Genomic DNA, 21,308 nt, shown 5'->3' with positions numbered 1-21,308 from the left:
TTCAGCTTTTTCATTGCCATGCATTATGCAAGGTAAGAGAACCATTGAAACTGTGTGTGATTTATCTCTGCTGCCCCTGGTGGTTTAAGGGGGTCATCACACCTAAAACCCATTTTCCCTGTATTTTGAAGGGAGAGACTTAGATTTATTAGGTATTCATGGGAAAAAACATTATAATATGTCAGGATTACAGTGTATCAAAAATATGTGTTTATAATGGGAGTCAATGGGACCAAAACAGGCCTTAAGGGTCAAAGTGTGAGTGGTATGCTTATCTCCTATACTATACACCTTGTAAAAGAGGAATTTTGGAATGTTTTCAATTATAATAATAATAAAAAACATACACTGGCCAAGTTTGATACAATCAGCCTTTAAACTGACCAATATATTGAGAATCAAAAACATAAAATTAGCTGAATGTACATGTTTGGTCCCTAAGGTGCCTCGAGGGTTACTAATTAGTAGTTTTATGCACTTATTTCTGTCCCTCTTCTGTTAATGTTTTCAATCTTGCTTCTCTTCTCTTTATTCTATATACTCTTTATGGATTACTGAATGGGCCAACCATGCAGGGGCCCAAAGCGTCACGGACCCTCCTGGCTTTCAACTGCAAAATGGTACTTGAAGATATATTTACTGACTGTTTAAAAAGATGCATAATTACCATAAAGTGACATAAAATAACCACAAAGAGCCAGAAAACAGAATAATCGCTTCATAGTTGTATGCTTCCTGGTGGTTTGTAGACGGCCAAGTGGGGTCAACCATACACAGGGCCGGCTCTAGGCATAGAGCAGCATCTGCTGGAGGGGCGCCGCCAGTCACCATCGAGGCAGAAAAAAAACAACAATAATAATAATAATTTTCGATGCCCATTGTCGCCCTCGCTTCGTGTTCTGTCTTGAAAATAATAAATATTAACAAAATAAAGAAACGGATAAACAATGACATTTTGTCACTCGTGGTGCTGAGTCACATGTCGTTGCCTTGCCCCCCTTTAGACGGTCAGATCGCTGTCACAGAGATCATGTCAAGTGACAGACAGGTTGTGTTTTGATAAATCTCACAAGATGAAACAGCCATCAAAGCTCTTCAGTGTGCAGTACTGAAAGAGAAGAAAAGAGGAGGAGGAGGAGAAGAAGTCCCAGTCTTTTTTTAAATGCCTTTTTGTGTGAAGACGTTTCATTTGTATTAGCTTGATAGCTAGGTTGAAATAAAGCAATGCTAGCTTATGACAGTTAAGCACATTTTTCGTGGGGTTTCCACTTTCATCGTCTCTCTTATCTCTAACTTTGTTAGCGGTCTCCAGCTGTGCTTCTTTGAGAATTTACTTGTAAGTTAATAATTATATAGACAGACAGTTGTATTATATAGCCTGGTTGGCACCATGGGCAAACAAAAACAAGAGTTCCCCCCTTCGTGAAACAGCAAGCGGAGCTGTTCAACACCAATGGATCTCGCCTAGGGCACCAAATGGGCTAGAGCCGGCCCTGACCATACACACACGTTGTTGTTAACGAATGAAGCTGCAAAATTGCAGTTGAATTCTATGTGATGCAAAGACACAAATCTGCTTTGCAACAGAAAGTGAATGTTTTATTCTCTCCTTTGTCTGCATGGAGTGGAAGTGAACAGGAGGCGAATATTTGCCAGTATTGAATTTTCCTGTGCGGCTGCAGACTAATACATCCATTGTTTTGCCTAAATACATGTTTGGTGAGGTCACATGGACCTTTGACTTAGAGAATCTAGCTAAAATCAGCAAAATTCAAAATGCAACAAACACAATAATGCAGCAATAAAATAATCCAAAAACGTACACATTTTGGTGCACAGTGACTGTTTTTGCACTCTTAGTGAGCTCTACAGTGACATGTATCTCCTGTGTGTACAGTGCTGACATCACCACTAGATGGCAGCACTGCATTAACTTCCTATACAACTTTCAACAGAAGAAGATAATTTGATACTCTTATTGGACAGAAAGATTATGTTGAATTAAGTGAAATAACATCCACGTGGTGTGTACTTTAAGTCCATTATGCTGATAACACCTTTGTACTTTTAGGTAAATAAAATTAATAACATTGAATTGAGGACTTGTATTTGTAATGGATTATTTTTAGACTATTTATTCCAATTCTACTTTTACTTTAGCAAAGGATCTGAGTACTTGTTTAACCTGTGTCAACACAGCTGTACTGACCAATGCTTAAAACCTGAAAAAAAGAACAAAAAAAGCAAAATTCATATGTGTAATTTGGGAATTATTGTTCATAATTAATATTTAAAATCCTAGAAAGTAGCATTGAAAGATTTAAGTCAGTTAAGTACAAATTATAGGTTGACAAAGACAATATTCAGTTATTAATTACACCAAAAATGTTGATCTATTAGTATCTAAGTCAGTGTTAAGCAAGGTCCAGCTAAGAAGAAATGCACTATGTAAAGAATACCAATAGTAAAATAACAAATTACTAATTATTCAGTTTTCAAATAATAATAAAATGATTTTAAACTAAACACAAATAACAGAAATAATTAAAAAATATATTTAAAAAAAATATTTTTCCCTATTATTACCAAATGTCATAGTTCTTCACAGAACATTTAAAATAAATTGTAAAGTAAATACAGATAAACATAAAACTCAATCTGAAATGCAGAAAATGCAAAGAAAACTTATGTAATAAACTTTTTGGTGGTCAAAAGTAACTTTATGTGGTGTACTTACCACCACCTGCCAGCAGGGGGAAGACTTGTACAATAATGTCGACACTGGAAAATCCAACTGTTTATAAAATATTTTTACTATTTATTATATTTGTTTAAACATATGTACAACATGTAGTGCCTCTCTGCTGTTTTAATGACATTCACTCCAGCTCGGTTTTTCTTTTACTTTCTTTATTTTCCCCCCAAAACTCAGAGCCGTAACAAAAATACAAGCATTTTTTTAATATGATCTCAGTCATTTACATATTCATATAGATGTACAAGTGAGAGCCGGTGAGCAAAAAGTGCTTAAAAATCATCTTTGAATAATATTCATTTCATCATTAGAAAAAAAAAGAAGAAAAAAAACGAGGAAAGAAACTGAAAACCAAACAACAAAATAAGACTTTACAGGTTTTAAAAGTAAATATGACGGAAGAAAAAAGGGACGAATCAGTGCAGAGTCGACTTGCAGAACATTTCTCACTGAAACCTTGTAACATCGACCTTTTAACAGATACATCACTGCTTATGTTGAAGGATTTCACAGGCCTTGATGTGCTGGAACATTTTTCATGACCCTGAGGCCCAGAGGCAACGGCCCAGTGTGCAACAAATCACTGCCGTCACGTGGAAACTGTAAATCCACCAGGTTTACATGGACGCAGAGCTCAGGGAGAAGAAGGAACCTCAACCTCCAGAAGTGTCAATCTCACAAAGAAAGCTTTTTTAATTTGTGTAAATCTTTTACGATGCATAACCCGATCCCCCGGCCCTCAGCGCGAGATATTAACGGAAACAAAAACCTTTGCTTCGGTTCTGGATGTATCAGGGACGGTATATGTCACTTTCCGCTAGTTTTATGAATAGTGGCTTTTTAAAAGCAACTTCTGTGATCATGGTAACTTTAGGCAATGAAAACACTTGACTATTGTTAGGGTAAAAGAACAGGGTTGGGTTTAAAAACTGCTACTGAACTATGAACACAGTTATGCAGGTTGACTCCAAATAACAACACGGATTCTCGGTTCGTCCCACTGGACACCAAGAACGCTTTCACAACCCAAAGTCTAGTCTGTTTTGATCGAAATCTGGTGGTTAAATCCTTGTTATGGTTTGTTTGTTCGCTTATGCAAAAGCAAACCAAACTAAAAAAAAAAAAACAACCAAAAGTATCAATTTCCCTCTGGGACTTGGGACTAACCAAAGGGACTTGAGTTGTGAAAGCATCTTCTGGGTCAAAGACCCATTCACCTCCACTGCCACCTGCCCTGAGCAAACCATCACGCTTTTTGGATTATGTAATTGACTCTAAGCATCTAATATTACATTATAGTCAATTGGAAAGCCCTGTGCAAGTCATACACACAGTAATGGGAGCTTGTTTGCGAGTTAGGAGTGAAACCGGAGTGACAAATTGGGGCTTTCATTATGAATCTGGTAGTGACGGCACCAAGCTAGACTAGCTAACTAGCCACTAGCTGTAGTTTAATTACAATCCAAACATGACAGTGTTATTGATATGTTCTTCCAGCTTGCTAACTCTTGACAGGACAGCAACTAAAGAAACATTTACATGCCAGTTTATTAGGTACAAACAAAAGTCCTGCAATAAATCCAACCAATTTAACTTTTGAACTTCTGGTTCATGATCTCTATTATGCTTTGTAGTTTGGGCTTCTCATGCAAAAAGACAGACTCTAAGATCATGTTTGGGTTGTCTGTTGGAGAAATACCCAGTTTTAAATAGTTTACTGTGATAACTTTGCAGTTGTAGTGGCTAAATGACACATTCCAAGCAAATTGAGAGCAAAATGATGAATATTTTGCATGGGGTTAAGTGTCATTAGACACCAGATAGCTGTGAGGTATATTTAGGTTCAAAAGGTCTCTCCCGGTCGGGGTTAATCTGCAATATTGGGCGTCAAGGGGAAGAGGAAATGAAAGCCCTAAGACGATTCAAACGTTTCGACCAGGCGACTTCTCAGGGGAGCAGGAGAAGAGGAGGGGGGCGTCTCTCTGCTTCACACAGCCAAAAAACAACATTCACTCAGCTGGGATCAAGGCTGGACCACAAAACAACACACAGAGAAAAAAAAGGACTTTAAAACAATGTCTAGTAGATGGAAACAAACACAAGACAGTCTTGGGTTTGTTTCTTTGACCCAGTCAGGCGACGAGACAGAGGAAGAGAAGAATCAGCACTCAGTCTGTCTTTTGGATTTGGAGGTGATGAAAAGCTGCGTCTTTATTTCTTTCAATAAAGCGATTGTTACGAAGGAAAATCTCCCGCAAATCCCCTTTTAAAGAAGGGATTCTGTCAAATTATTCCTTCGTCGGCTTTTCATTAATCACAGCTTCTCACGTTTCATTAAAGAAAGAAGAGGAAGTTCGGCGACTGTAACCGAGACCATAATCAGCGTCAAAAACTGGTATTAGGCAGCATGTGTGTGTGTGTGTGTAGGGAAAATAGCCGACTTGTTAGGGAACAAGTGTGTAAGCTGACCTGTCTGTATCTAAATAAATTAACAAGGCCCGGCGTGTTTTTTTCCCCTCAGTCAGTGGTCTTTATGTGGACGGATTACTTGCTGCTCACAGTTTCCTCTCACACACAACTTGCGTTTTCAGACTTGCATACAGTCCAACACAGGGGTGGGCAATTAATGTTCCCAAGGGGCCACATGACCAATTCTACGAAGGTTGCAGGGGCCGGACCAAAACTCGGAACTAAATTCTGCTTAATATTAATTTAATCGCTTTATAAAATACAGTAAATTATCTGGCTTTGACCTGCTACTGATAAGAATACTTGTTATGATAAGACTGTTAATGTGGAGTAAATCAAATATAAACTAGTAAAAAGTAGTAAATACTCCGATCACTATATCACTTTAACATTTATTTTAAACACAACTGTAAATGACATTTAGCAAGGTTCCTATTGGTGTTTTTGTATTATATAGCTTGTTTTTTCATGTTTGTAAATTTTCTAGGTGTTTCACAATGTTGTGATGCTTTTATTTTGAAAAGGCGCCGTCCAGTGTGAAACGGATGCTTTTATTTTGAAAGGTAGTGAAAGGATATAACCGGTAGAACGGTAAAAAAAATAAAAATGAACGGTAAATAATAACGAGTGCGTCGCAATTCATATAAAGTTGATATAAAGTATCTAAAAGGCTTCTACAGCGGCTGGCTGACAGGAACAAGGTTTGTTAAAGTTTATTTTTTTCTGTCATATATTAGCGGCTGTATTTTTTGTCTTAACTATAGTAAAACTGCTTGTTAGCTCAAGTGCTAATGCTAATGTTCGTTATCTCTTACGGTGGATTCACAAGGTGACCAAGGAATGTCTTATTTTTATGTTCATGGAGCAACGATTTTAAATAAATCTTGTGAACTATCAGTTAAAGAGTCGAGTCTTTGCAGGTGGGTACGTAAACCACCTTCAAAATAAAAGCACTGCGGTTGTATTGATTTCTAATTTCTGGGCCGGACAAGGGCAGCCAACGGGCCGGATGTGGCCCAAGGGCCGCCCAATGCCCAGGTCTGGTCTAACATCACTATCTCTTTCCCCACACACACACACACACACCAACAACCTCAATACCCTGTGAAGTCTGTGTGTAACTGAACAAGTGCCTGTTTCATGGCTGCTACTCCCATTTCCCTGCTGTAATACCATCCCCGTTCAGCTCCTATGTGTGTGTGTGTGGTGGGTTTATTTCGGTGCCTTTGTACGCCCGCACATAGTTTGGTTTCAGCATGCGTGCAAGGTTCTATAAAAGGTGTGTGCATGCACGTACAGGTGTGTTATTTCATGTGTGTGTGGTCCAAGAGGAGACCCACAATGCCCAGATGACAGACACGCCAGGTTGAGGTGAAAGGCCTTTGTTGCCGCCGCACAGTTCCAGCCTTGTCTCCTCTTACCACTACAGATTTAGGTTAAGGCCCCATGCTGACTTGCATCCATCTGCAGCAGGAAAAACAGCAGTAAAGCTCCTATAGGTGGGTTAGGGTGGAGGGGTGGGTGACGGTTTAACCCCTGGGGATTTATTCAACCACTAAAGTCTGCAGCAACAAGAAACGACACCTGGTAGATGGACTCTATGAATTTAATTGCAGCAGCATTTGGCAGCAACATGGAGGTCCAATATCAGGCAACAAAAGAAATATATGACAGTGGTTTGCAACAGCCAGGCAACAGAAACACTGCTAAGATATTAGTTAGATTTTTGGGTTGGTTAATTAAGGATTTTTTTTACAAAATAATCCCAATTTAAGGTCCATTTACTAGTCATATCAGATTGTCCTAAAAGGGCTACTACTGTTAGCTAATGCAATGAAAGAACAATGTTTTTTTTATTCTCCCCACTACTATTTTAAAGTGATAAAACTTGATATTTCACATGCAGGATGTAGGATTTCAACATAATAAATATACAGCAAATGCTCATGCTAATTTCTACAAGTAGCCACCAAAGTCAAATGCTTAGCAGATAGAGATTGTTAGCAAGGTAGCAAGTGGTTAAACCAAAACAACAATATATTGTTTAATCTCGTGAGTAGAAGTTTAACAAATAAGTAGCTCTTATGCTGTAAAACTTTTAGGACTTCTTGTCCACGTTAGCTTAGAAGTTAATGTGTGTGATACGACTGAAAGCGCTGGAAAAACCTGTAAGTGGAGCTTGAGTTGGTTTTGTTTTAATGAGCTACTATATTAACAAAGGGGAAACATAATATTTTACTGTCAAATCATTTTCATTTGCGATTTTTTTGTGTAAAGATTTCGACAGTTACGCAAATAAATATATATAAAGCTAATGCTAACATACCTAAAAATCAAATATTTAGCAGATATTAGTTAGCTAGCAAGTGCTTAAACCAAAACCACAATGTCTTCTGTTTTTTTGTAAGTTGAAAAAGTTAATTATTTGTTAAACCAACAAATAACAACAAAATTCAACTGAAGCCCAACAACATAAGGACCTCCAATGCTGCCAGACGGCTACCAAGATTAAAATATGGTCTCCATATTGTCTTTGCCTTCAAAACACAGTAAAGCAGTAAGAACAAAAGCAGCTAGTAGTTAAATTATGCTGACTTTTTTATGATTATTAACGCAGTAGCATCTTTGAGGTTTGGTTTGCATTGGTCTAACTCTAATCATGCCAAGCCTGCACCGCTGAAACCAAACCACAGTGTGTGTTCAGGTCAAAGGCTGCACAGTAAAGTGTGCAAACAGCCGCCTCCAGGCCTAATGATGACAAAACAGACAATGCTTCCTTATCAGGGACATGGAAGTGTGGTGATAATAAGGTCTGTGGGGGCTGAACAAACTGTTTTGACACAAACAACGACGGTTAAACAGACCGGCCGCATGAATTTATCTGTTCTTGCCATTTGGTTGACAAGACCTTGTGTCCTCCATGTGGGAGGAAGTGCTATCCATGATCACAGAGGCCACCTGGGTCAACGTTTCCTACACTGCAGGCCAGAAAACCAAACATGTACATGTAGCGGCGACTTGCATGACCAAAAAAGGCCTCGATGGTTTTAATGAGGCTGCGCTCCAGAGCAAGAAACAATTTACTCCATTCAGGTCCCATGCTCCGAGAGATTCCACGTCCCTTGATCTAATTCATTACGTTCGGAAAAGTAGAACCGATTATAGACGCGCTACAGAAGCGCTCCTTGTCCAGAAGTCCAGATGGATATCAGCCACTGTCTTAAATAACATGTTCTGTGAATGGTTGAACTTAATTCAAACAAAAAAAAAGGGAAAGAAAGAAAGAAAAAGTACATTGAGATAACCAGTTCTCAAACAATCAGTTTCTTTGTGAAGGCGAGAGACAGGAGTCTCTTTCCCGTGAGACCAGAGTCTTATATCGTCCATTAGGAAACAAACAGGAAATGTGGTGTTTGTCATCCTTCACAAATCTCCCATAATGTCATGTTTCCCATTTCAATTTTTCCTTAAGTTGTCTGCACGGAGAAAGTCCAACAGGCGCGTCAACGTCATCTTGACGGACTTGTTTCCTAAAAGTGAGAAACGTCTCCAAACACCTGTCAATGAATCACCTCCAGCAGAAAGAGTCCCTGTTTCTGTTTGCACTGTAAAAGTCAAGAGTTCGATGAGGCCAAAAAAACTAAAGACGTATTATTAATCCCAACAGGTTCAACCACCAGTTTTATCCTAGAAAAGAAATAAAAAAGGACTGATCGAACGAAACGGAAAAAAAAACTTGCTTGATCGAAAGAAAACTTGTCTTTTATCCGTCAAAAAAAAAATTAAATTAAAAATGTTGGTATCCATTTTTTCAGCACAACTTCACCATGATCTGACTTTTTTTTCACTTTAACAGAATTTTTTTTTTTTTTTAATTAAAAGAAATAAAAAGGACTGATCGAAGGAAATGGAAAGAAAACTTGTCTTTTATCCGTCAAAAAAAAAATGTTGGTATCCATTTTTTCAGCACAGCTTCACCATGATCTGACTTTTTTTTTTCACTTTAACAGAAAAAAAATGAAATAAAAAGGACTGATCGAACGAAAAAACGTGCTCGATCGAAAGAAAACTTGTCTTTTATCCGTCTTTGTATGAAACAAGAATACGCCTCTAATCTCTCCAGCGTCTCTCCGGTTTCCTCTTTTTACCAACCAAGAAAAGGAGGAAAGAGTACAACGAAACAGAGGAGAGAAAGAAAGTCTTCCCTCTCTTTGTCAATCAACTCTGGTGCTCCTCAATAGTTTTGTCGGTCAGCATCCTGCCGGGACGTCTGACATGAAGTCGAACTCGTTCTGACCCAGCCAGAGCTCGGGCAGCTCGTTGGCTCGGTCCAGTCCCAGCTCCACCACCAGCGACATGAGGACCTCCTCGTCCACGGGGTCAAAGTCGATAATTCCACCGGCGCCGGAGCTTTGGTTCGCCATGGAGATCCCGACGCCCAGACCGGCTCCTGCGAGTCCTCCGGACGGCCCCAGGAGCTGGTTCCGATCCGTGCCCAGGGGCGAGGCCCCGAAGCCCCGTTGTGCAGCGCCGGGTGCCGGGTGTCCGGCGGAGGCGCCGGCGAGGTTCTGGTAGTGCGAGTTGAGCTTCTGCAGCTGCATGCTGGCGATGAGGTGCGGCCCCGTCTGGAGGCAGAAGGGCTGAGGTTTGGAGAGCGGCGCCGACGATGTCAGCGGCGATCCCGGCGAGGAGGCGGGGCCGGCGGACGGGGTGAACGGCACGACGGAGGTTTTGGAGGACGGGTAGTGGAGCAGGGAGCTGAGAGGAGAGGAGGAGGAGGAGAGGTCCTTCATCGCAGCGTGGGCGTTGCCAGGAAACAGCAGTGAGGTCATCACCAGGAAAACGCCACAGCCTGCCGCAAGAAACGGGAGATGTTACATAATGTCATAAAACAGAGAAACAGAGATGAGCTCGATAGCTGGAGAGGCTCCGTCATGTGGGCTGGATTCAAAATAAAGATAAAGACTTAAGTGGAAGAGATAATTTTGATTGATTACAGAATCATTCTGTCTGTTAGTTGTTTTAGAAATCAAGATTTTTGCACATAAAACATAAAAAAGCTTATAAAATATGGTGTTTTGTTATGAATTAAAGTACCCAGCAGCTGAAATTATTAGTCAATTAATCAGTATATTGACAGAAAATGTATTTTAAACTATTAATTTTAATTTTTTTATACAAAAATTACATATTTTAAACAATTTTCTGTTATTTTCAATTTTTAGTCTTTTAGATTTTCTGTTATTTATAAACAACAGACCAATAAAATGGATTTGGGTTGGATTTTTTGTTGATTTTTAAGCGGAAGCAAAGTTTTAGTTTCCTTTAGTTCAGTTTAAATTAATATTTTGTGTCAAATTATGAATGTGTTCTGTGAGTGGCCGTGTAATAAGAAGGATAATGTCCAGTGAATGGGTCATTATTGCAAAATAATGATTAAAAAAAAGGGTGATTTATGACATGCATCACCTGTTGGCTAGCTGTTTCCCTCTGCTTCCAGTCTTTATGCTAAGCTAAGCTAATAGCCTGGCTTTAAGTTTTATACTTAACAAACTAATATGAGAGAGAGTGGTAATGATCTGCGATTTAGCATATTTTCCAAAATGTTTTTCACATGTTTGGGCACTTCAACTATGAAGCAGAACGATTATTTAAAGAAAAAAAGAAGATTTTAAACATGCATTAGCAAGGCCCAAATCAAAGTTTATCAAATTTGTAATGCTTCATATCTTTGAACACTTTGTAGGCAGCTCAAAATCTGCTGTACAAACCTGAACCTGCTCATTATGTGTGTGAATTTATTAGCATTTCTATGTGACATTTCAAAACAAGAGTTGCTCTCTGTCAGTTTTAAGTGCTGCAGGTTAGGAGAGCAGCTCCAACTAGAAACATCAGACACAGCTGTGAATTGATTCATCAGCTTGTTTTTTATTTTTTTTATTGCTTGCTTTGCACCTGTGTGAACATGTGCACATGTCTGCTCTGCACAACAACAGTGATGTAGGAGACACACGAGGAGCCTGCGGGCTTCACATCTTGGCAACTTTAATATTTGTGTGATATCTCTCTATCTTTGTGTGTTGTTCGGCAGAAGGGACTTTCCTGCTGATCTGCAACTGGTTGTCGGGTTGTAACGAATCGTCCAGACTTAATTAATTAGATCGTTTTGCAAAGATTTCACGAGCTTAATATCAGCTGCAGAAAGTGAAAGAACTTGCAGTGGTGGAAGTAATCAGATCCTTTACTGAAGTAAAAAGCGTGAATACCACTTTTAAAAAAAGTCCCAAAAAGTCCTGCATCCGAAAATCAAGTTAAAGCATGTAAATCAAATCAGGAAAATGTAATTAATGCAGAACTATAAAAAGGCAAAGTGATTAAGGCAGGGAAAATCTAAAAGAAAAAAAAAGAAGAATGAAAATAAAGTTGTTTAAAATATGTAATTTTTGTATAAAAAAAATAAATAATAGTTTAAAATACATTTTCTCTTCAGCTGCTGGGTACTTTAATTCATAACAAATTACCATATTTTATAAGCTTTTTTATGTTTTATGTGCAAAAATCTTGATTTCTAAAACAACTTCAACCATCAGACAAATGTAGTGCAATGAAAAGAAGAATGAAATGTCATTTTCACAGCAGAAATCACAGCTTTTTATTTGCTTCCAACCTTTTGTATTTCTATTTATACTGTTATACATGCATTTGACCATGAAATATGTTAAGTTACTGCACTGTAAACATATTTAAAATTGCAGTTTCATCATATCTGGTTAAGTGCACGCTCCTATATGTGCCCCTGTGGTAGTCTCCATGAAAAATTGTGGCCCCCTGCAGCATTTAAGTTGCCCATCCCTGATATATAATAAAATAACAGTCATACTGCATAATTTCAATACATTTTCCTGATTATATTATATACTAGTAAATGCAGGACTTACACGGTGTATTAGAAACTTTTACTTAAGGCTCTGAGTACTTCTTCCACCACTGGACAAACACACACACACACACACACACACACAGACAGAAAGAGATGACAAATAAGTGAAGTGGTCAGTAAGTAGTGTTTCCTGACAAACATGTGGCGGCTTCAGACCGCAACAACAATGGTGCTGTTGACTTGAGAGCGGCTCTTTATCCGCGTTCTTATGAGTCTTTAAATCACCGACTGTCTGGGAAACATGCAGCGAGAGAGCCGACCCCGGTGACTGGGCGGCCGCATGACTCGACGTGTTTGAGGCTGTCTGTGTGTGTCTGTGTGTGTGTGTGTGTTTGCTTGATGTCTGTTTTTTCTCTTGACCTATTGAGCAGCAAATTAACCATGAAAAAGCTGCGGGGAGGCGACCTGTGGGCACTGACGGGGTTAGTGAGTGTTTATAGGTCTGTGTGTGTGTGTGTGTGTGCGTGTGTGAATGGAGTTCACGACACAACAGAGCCTTTGAGGATCTTAAAGAGTGATTGGGTCACATGGAAGGATAAATACATATGGGCCCTGAGAACAGAGCATATGTGTTTGTGTGTGTGTGTGTTCTTGTACTTCCTACATAGTGAGGACCAGAACACATTTTTAACCAACAGAGTGAGGACATTTCGGCCGGTCCTCACTTCTTTTAAGGCATTTTTTAGATTTCAGACTTTGTTTTAAAGGTTAAGGAACTGTATTGTGTGGTTACAAAACTAACTAAAATTACAGCAAAAATGTCCTTCGTTTTCATCTTTGATCCATCTTCATTATGTATGAAAAAAGTTGAGAGACAAAGGAAATAAAGGCAAAATTTACTGTGACCTCTTTTAATCTCCCACCCAACAAATACCACATTACAAAAAACTACAACTAATAAAAACTAAACTAAAACTAGCAAACTCACTCTAAAAACTCATTAAAACCAACTGTATTTGAAAACAAAAACTCACAACAAAATTAAAACTAAAACTAATGAAAAATCCAAAACTATTATAACCTTGCAAGGGAATTCACTGTTCCAATGAGGGTCCTCACAAAGATAGAAGTACAAGAATGTGTGTGTGTGTGCATGGGAGGAAGTGTGTGTTGTGTAAAGCCTGACACACTGACAAAATGTTATTGAGATGTGTGTTGAGGTAAGAAAAAAAAAAGGTGTGTGTTAGACTCAAAACCCGCTTGCAAAAAGGCTCCTGGAGGCTCATGTTAGAGTCCCCGAGCTGGTTTATATTACATACAGTTCAAACAGCATGTGTGCCTCAACACACACACACATCATGCGGCTATCCTTTGAGTAAGTTAATCACTTAATATGTGCTCGCTCACACACACACACACACTCACACAGAGCCCCTCCTCCCAGCACTGGCTCTTATTTAGCAGGACATAATTGCTACAGGCAGGCATGCAGCTGCACTCCACTGATAGAGTTAATACACACACAAAGATACCAAACAGCTGTCAATGGCAGGTCCGTTTGTGTGTGTGTGTGTGTGTGTGTGTGTGTGTGTGTGTGTGTTCATTATTCATTGACTGATTACTGTCAGGGCCAGCCTGCACATGGTGCCTCTGCTAAACAGCTTTCCAGCACATTGAGTCCAGGAGACACAAACAAATAAAAAAAAACTGCACATTCTTTTCCCCAGGGTGCAGAAGAGAACATCTCAGAATTTTGATTCCTAAAAACGAAATATAAACTCACATTTTTACATTTTAAAAATTAGAGGCCATTGATTGTTATTGTTAGAGTTGGATATTGACACTTTTCCACATTCCCCCCCCCCCCCTTTATTACTATTGCACAACAGCAACTACTGTCAGTGATTACAGTTAAATACACACTAGTGCTCAAACCCTTTTGCTTTTTCTACATTTTCCTCACTGTGGCCTTGTATTTTACTGCAATATATAAGTACTGCACCTCTATGGAATCAGCAAAATCATGGCTAGAAGTGAGAGTAATAAATAAAATTAGAATTTATATAAACAACACTTTTCCAAGTGCCCAAACGTGTCATGAATATTGGAAAAAAATTGGGTCTCCACATGCTTTACATATTGAACTATTTACATTTTCCTGCCCTCTCCTCTCAGCTCTGTGTAAACAGATTTTCAGTGAATATTTGTCATTCGTCTCAGCAGAATCAATCATGGCTTCACAGTGTCTCTGAGGACAAATTTAGTTATACAAACAGTTTATTTTTGCCGATGTTTTGAATAAGACATGTAGAATAAAGTGATTCTGACATAACTATCGCAATTTTAAGCTTCATTTTGGTTACTTTTTCTCACAGAAACTATAAATGCAAGTACGGAATGTTCAAATTTCAACGAGAATGCCTGTTTTAAGTTTCTTTCTACAATAAACGGTGTATTTTTGGCAATCTTTTCAAGAAAACCTAGTTAATACGGGCAAAAACTTGAATATTTTGACCATGTAAATGTAGCCAACTATGAGGTTACGCTGATTGGTAACTGAAACGCAAACAAACGCAAAGAAGTCATGACTTAACAGCGGTGCAGATGTCATTTTGGATACTTTGGAGCCACAAAACCACAAATTATAAACTTAGAAACCTTGCAAAACGACTTGGAGTTCATATTTTCAGGGAAATCTAAATGATTAAATCAGGTTGTATGTCCATGTAAGTCGAAATGTTTTTATTCCTCATAAAATAAAGTGTCCCAGTTGTGATTTTCAGTATTTTAATTGAGTCAATTTGACATTTATAAGCACTCAGGAGACATAAAAATGCCTGGAGGAAGTCAAGAAGTTAGTTTTATTTCCCTCGTATTCACATTAACAGCTTTTTTGGCTGTCGCTCACAATAACACAAACCCAGAAATGAGGATGGATTGGAGTGAAAAGCGTCTTCACGGGCTGCAGAGCAGGAGGACGGTCCAGTGGAGGAAGGACGCCGTTCTGTGTGAAACTGCTGGAGCCGGGCCAATGTTTTTTCCTGTTCACAGCTGACCTGACTCATTGTGTTCTTCCAGCACTTTTTTATGAGTTTGTGAAATCTGCCCTGGCTCAGTAAACGGTTTCATTAGCAGTCTCGGCTGCTGTGTTGGCCGTCGACTGGTCTGCATTTATTTTAATTATCAGCAGTGAAAGTCGGAAAGTCTCCGTAACAGATGACAGAGAACAACAGAGTCTCCATGTCTTATTATATATTCAGGCTGCACCTAATGATTATTAATTTAGTGAGGAATCACTGTGCATTCAAGGAAATCAATTACAACATGTTAAAAAAGAATTGAAAACGGGTCTCCACATGCTATACATGTTGAACTATTTGTATTTTTACAGCCTCTCCTGTCCTCTCCTCTCAGCTCTGTGTAAACAGATTTTCTGTGAATATTTGTCACATGACTGTTTGTCTCATTAGAATCAATCACAGCTTTACAGTTTTTCTGAGGAGGATAATTTAATCTTTTTAACAGGATCTAGCTATTAAAAACTATGTTTTAGACATGTTTGAGACATGTACACTGCAAAAAAGGTGTGTCTAAAAACAAGATAAAAACACTAAATCTGAGGGAAATTATCCTGCTGCATGGAAATATAATTTCACTTGACAAGATTTCTTGAATTAAGATTCTTAAATCTAGAAATAAGCATTTTGAACATGAACTTTTAAAACAAGATAAATTATCTAGCTTACACTTCTAAATTTTATCTTGGTAAGAACCAAATCATTTGTAGTGTAGAATAAAGTTATTTTTTACAGAAATATCACAATTTTAAGCTTAGTTTTGGTCACTTTTTCTAACAGAAACTTCTGTAACATATGATCCATTCAAGGACTGTTGGAAATGTTCATCTGGTTCAAACATATGGGTAAAACAACCAAGAACTAAAAAAGTGTTTCCCAAAATGTGCTTAAAACTTGATAAAATGTAAATTTATGAGCTTCTGGCGACCAAATATGACAGACCATTACCTTCATGATAATTACAGATTTCTTCTGATCTGGGGTAATCTAAGTCCACAATTCAACAAATAAATAACATAGTTCGAGTTGTTTTTTAGACATTTAGCTCCTGAGTTATTACATAACCTAGTTTGTACAGATTTTAGTGATATAAAGCTTTTTAAGATACTCCAAGACATTACATCACAATAAGCATAAATAGCGACTATTTCTACTGCAAAGGGTTAATGCTGAAAAGTTACACATTGTACCTTTAAGTCCTCACACTGTAGAAAGTCAATGTGGGTTCTACAAACGTACAAAAGTCCCCACAGGAGACATAAGATTAAGTTTATTCTTGACAACAATCCATTTAGTAGCTGTTCTGGAGCTTTCTATCAAACCACATGGCCTTCATCACTTCAAGTTTTCATGCAATGCATGAACTAGAAGTCCTCAAAGTGATCAAAATAAGTAAAAAGAAATGATATAATGTTAATAAAAGTGCAAAAACTTCAATATAAAGTAACTATTGATGACTACACACACGCACACACACAAAACAACAGAGGTTTCAATTACACAATTAAAGCGTGACGAGCCAATTGAAACGTCAGTCTGTCCCTTTCAAACACACACACACACACACACACCATATGCTGTCCCTGCGTGACGCATTCACCACTTGCTTTAATTGCCTCAAACTCCATATTGAACACAGTTAATGAGAAGACAAATTAAAACAGGGAAAAAACAGGATAATTGACTTTTGTTCAGCAAACTTTTTGTCTGTTGCAGTCTGCAAAACTCGGAAAAGAGTCAAAATACTCATTAAAAACTCTAATTAATAAGCTTATGTGACATTTTTTATTGATTTTAACGTGAATTAGGGGGAAAATTACAATGAAAAACATAATTAAAGAGGGTTTTTTTTTCAATTAAACGCCTTTTTTTATCAGTTTTGTTGCAAATGCAATACAATAATTGAATTTCTAGTATACAGATGAGAGCATGTGTGCAATAAAAAGCGTGCAAACTGACTTATTTTCAGCTCAAAATGTTGAATTGCACACAAGCTTTTGCAGCGAAAGTCAGCGCAAACGCTTGACCTCATTGAAAATGTTATGTAAACACTTCAGGTTGGGGAAAAAAACTTTCACCGGGCAGATTTACAGCACGCACACACACACACACACACACACACACACACACACACACACACTGAAACACACTGACAAGTCCTGTCAGTGCAGCGTGAAAAAACAAACCGAAGAGAAATAAACTGACCTGAGAGAAAAGAGAGAGAAGCCCGGTGGAGTCCGCAGGAGGAGGATAATAAAGTCCAGAGAGGAGAAGTTAGAGTGTGTTTGGAGACTCGGAGGCTGAAGTCCTCTCTGACTGGCTGCCTGCCGCTCAATGAGCTCCTCACTGAATAAAAAGCATTTTGTGCCTCGCTCTCTTCTCACTGACCAGCCCGGAGTGTGTGTGTGTGTGTGTGTGTGTCCGGGCATGCCGCCATCCCAAAACAAGGAGCTGGATTTTCCACAGGATCTGGGTGGAGGAATCTTATTGGCTGAGGCTGAGCGAGTGGGCGGGGCTAAATAGTAATTTTATTTATAAAGATCCTTTAAAAACAATGTTTAGGGACACTCCGTTTATAGGATAATGGTATGATATAATTTATGGATTTTTTGTAAAGGAAATAATGAAACTTCATGTAAATACATTTGAGGAAATATTATAGAATTGGAAAGTTTATAGTTCCCCAAACCAGCCTTCTTTTTCAAATCTAAATCGTTTTTCATATAAGTTTAGTATGTCTATTGTCTCTCTCTCTCATATATATATATATATATATATATATATATATATATTAGCATCTTAAAGTTTTGTTTAAATTAAAATGTAAAAAAAATATAATAAAATATTAAAATAAATAATAAAAAGAACTATAATAATTATAATGTAAAAATATATATAATAAAATACTAAAAGAAAAAATAACTAATACAATTTTAAAAATCAGTATTTACAAAATTATTTGACAATATCAGAAGACAACTGTGAGGCTGGACAAATTACCAAGAAAAAAAAAAGACAAAATTATATTAAAAAAATTAAATCAAGACAAAGATGCAAAATCTCAACAGAAAGCAGGCAACTTTAGTTATATTTATGAGAAAATAAATGAAATAACTAAAAATATTATGGTTTACAAACACAAAAAAATGCAGTTGTTTTTACTTTAATATGACAAAGTGTTTGGCAACTTTTGCTGCCAAACTTTTTACTGTTTTTGTTGTTACTATTTCTTTAAACCATTTTATAAAACAGCCTTTAGCATTCTCTGTCATGGCCAGCAGGGGGCGACTCCACTGGCTGCAGAAAGAAGTCCAATATTATGGAAATGAGTCTACTTTTCACTTAATTTATTACCTCAGTAAACATTCTCAAATAAGTTTATGGTCTCAATCTGTATTTCAAAGTCTTCTTCAACACAGCATGATGTTTGTTTTGTAAATTATGTTCCTGTTTAGAGAAACTAGACGATAAAACCGGTTATGCTTCTTGGCAGGACGGCCGGGTCGCGCTGCGTGTTTCCGTCTTTGATCCTTTCACAGTTTGTTTTCATTTCATCAAAGTAAACTGGAACATTTTGGTCACATAAAAACGTCTTGTTCAGTGTTTGGTTCATTTAGAGCATGGGTCTCAAACTTGCGGCCCGCGGGCCAATTGTGGCCCTTGTGACGATATTTTGTGGCCCCCACCTTGATATGAAAGTTTAATGTGAGTTTTATATGAATGGCACTTTACCGTGTTGTGTGTGGAAGGTCCCTTTAATTATTATTTTTTTGGTAATTTTGTGTCTTCTTTCTTAAAAAATGTTTGTCTTTTTTTGTAATTTTGTGTATTTTTTTGGTAATTTTGTGTCTTTTTTTAAATAATTGTGTGTTTTTTTGGTCATTTTGGGTCTTTTTTGGTCATTTTGGGTCTTTTTTCGTCATTTTGTGTCTTTCTTGGGTAATTTTGTGTCTTTTAAAAAAATAATTGTGTCTTTTGCAGTAATTCTGTGAATTTTTTTTGGTCATTTTGGTGTCTTCTTTGTCATTTTGTGTCTTTATTTTAGTAATTTAGTGTCTTTTTTTTGGTCATTTTGATACAGCTCCAGCTACCCGCAGATAATTTGAGTTTGAGGCCCCTGATTTAGAAGAACGATTGTCCCTTGATTTGTCCTCGGTGGACCAAAAAAGCCTCCTTCCAGCTCCGTGTGTCCTGATGGATCCGGCCTCCAGAGTTTGCTCGTTGCCGCTCCGCAGGGCAGATGTTGCTCAGAATGAAGCAAACACCATCAGGGATCAAATGGACCATTTGAGACCAGCCTGTCTTTGTCTGTGTCCCTCACCCAGAGAGAGAGAGAGCGGGACCTCGCTCTGATTTGCATAATAACTGCGTGTTCTTGTTGTGGAAATGTCCTCATGTGATTAGAGACTCTGATGAATATGTCCTGGGTGATTTATTCTGTCAGGCTGCTTGGTGGTTAGAACAGAAGAAATAACGTTTGTCATGTTTGGCTCCCATAAACAGTTAATTTACCACCTTTTAAATACAAAGTGACATAAGAGGAAAAACTTATATCACTGACATGAGAGTTTAAGAGCCACTTACAACTTTTTTACTGGCGTCATTTAAATGTTCCCTCTTTAAAGTATTTATTTTATTTTATTGCTTTTATTTGGTGTTTTTGGTCACAAAGTTTGTTTTGGAGACGTTTTAATCTGTCATAAAACAACATTCTTGCAAATATATACACAAAATTAACAAAATAAAAGATATTTATATCGGAAAATATTGGGGAATAAAAACATCATTTATTTAGGTGCATGAATTCTTGCAGTTTTCAGTTTAATTAGATGCAAATGAAACATTTTAAACTATTTTCTGCTAAATATAAAGTATCAGAGATGATCACTGACTGTCAGACACTTTATTGGCATCTTTAAAGTATTTATTTTATTTTATTGCTTTTATTTGGTGTTTTTGGTCACAAAGTTTGTTTTGGAGAGGTTTTAATCTGTCATAAAAACAACATTCTTGCAAAATATATACACAAAATAAAAGAAATAGAGTCATACTCAGTCAGTATGTTATGAAATTTTGCAGAATAAAGACATAAAATCTTTCATTTATGTGATTTTGTAGCTTTTACTCTTTGATTTATGTCTGACAGCTGCATGCATTCTTGCTGTCGCAGTTTAATTAGATGCAAATGCAACATTTTAAACTATTTTCTGCTAAATTTGAATCAGTATCAGAGATGATCACTGACTATCAGACACTTTATAGGCTTTAAAACTTTCCCTCTTTAAAGTTTATTTCATTTTATTGTACATTAATTTGGTGTTCTTGGTCACAAAGTTTGCTTTGGTAAGGTTTTAATCTGTCATAAAACAGCATTCTTGCAAAATATATACAGAAAATTAACAAAATAAAAGGTATTTGTGTAGGAAAATATTGGGGAATAAAAACATCATTTATTCTTGTGCATGAATTTTTGCAGTTTCAGTTTAATTAGATGCAAATGCAACATTTTAAACTATTTTCTGCTAAATATAAAGTATCAGAGATGACCACTAACTGTCAGACACTTTATTGACATCATTAAAATGTCCCTCTTTAAAGTTTATTTCATTTTATTGCTTTTATTTAGTGTTTTTGGTCACAAAGTTTGCTCTGGCAAGGTTATAATCTGTCATAAAACAGCATTCTTGCAAAATATATACACAAAATAAAAGAAATAGAGTCAAAGTCAGTCAGTATGTTATGAAATTTTGCAGAATAAATACATAAAACGTTTCATTTATGTGATTTTGTAGCTTTTACTCTTTGATTTGTGTCTGACAGCTGCATGCATTCTTGCTGTCGCAGTTTAATTAGATGCAAATGCAACATTTTAAACTATTTTCTGCTAAATTTGAATCAGTATCAGAGATTATCACTAACTGACAGACACTTTATAGGCTTTAAAACTTCCCCTCTTTAAAGTTTATTTCATTTTATTGCTTTTATTTAGTGTTTTTGGTCACAAAGTTTGCTCTGGCAAGGTTATAATCTGTCATAAAACAGCATTCTTGCAAAATATATACACAAAATAAAAGAAATAGAGTCAAAGTCAGTCAGTATGTTATGAAATTTTGCAGAATAAATACAT

At 37.2% G+C, this 21,308-nt stretch overlaps 1 protein-coding gene across 1 annotated transcript; it reads right to left on the bottom strand.

The window, feature by feature from the left end:
- Positions 1 to 2,946: 2,946 nt before the first annotated feature.
- cited1 (Cbp/p300-interacting transactivator, with Glu/Asp-rich carboxy-terminal domain, 1) lies at positions 2,947 to 17,553 on the bottom strand. The gene is made up of 2 exons (XM_059355182.1): positions 17,387 to 17,553; positions 2,947 to 10,076 (listed from the first exon to the last, which is right to left on the bottom strand). Exon 2 carries the CDS (start codon positions 10,054 to 10,056, stop codon positions 9,475 to 9,477), a length of 582 nt encoding a protein of 193 aa, XP_059211165.1. The 5' UTR covers positions 10,057 to 10,076; positions 17,387 to 17,553; the 3' UTR covers positions 2,947 to 9,474.
- Between the last annotated feature and the right edge of the window lie 3,755 nt (positions 17,554 to 21,308).

This window comes from Centropristis striata, chromosome 17, assembly GCF_030273125.1.
Source record: "Centropristis striata isolate RG_2023a ecotype Rhode Island chromosome 17, C.striata_1.0, whole genome shotgun sequence".
Lineage (NCBI taxonomy): Eukaryota > Metazoa > Chordata > Actinopteri > Perciformes > Serranidae > Centropristis > Centropristis striata.
This window is presented reverse-complemented; position numbering and strand designations above follow the sequence as displayed.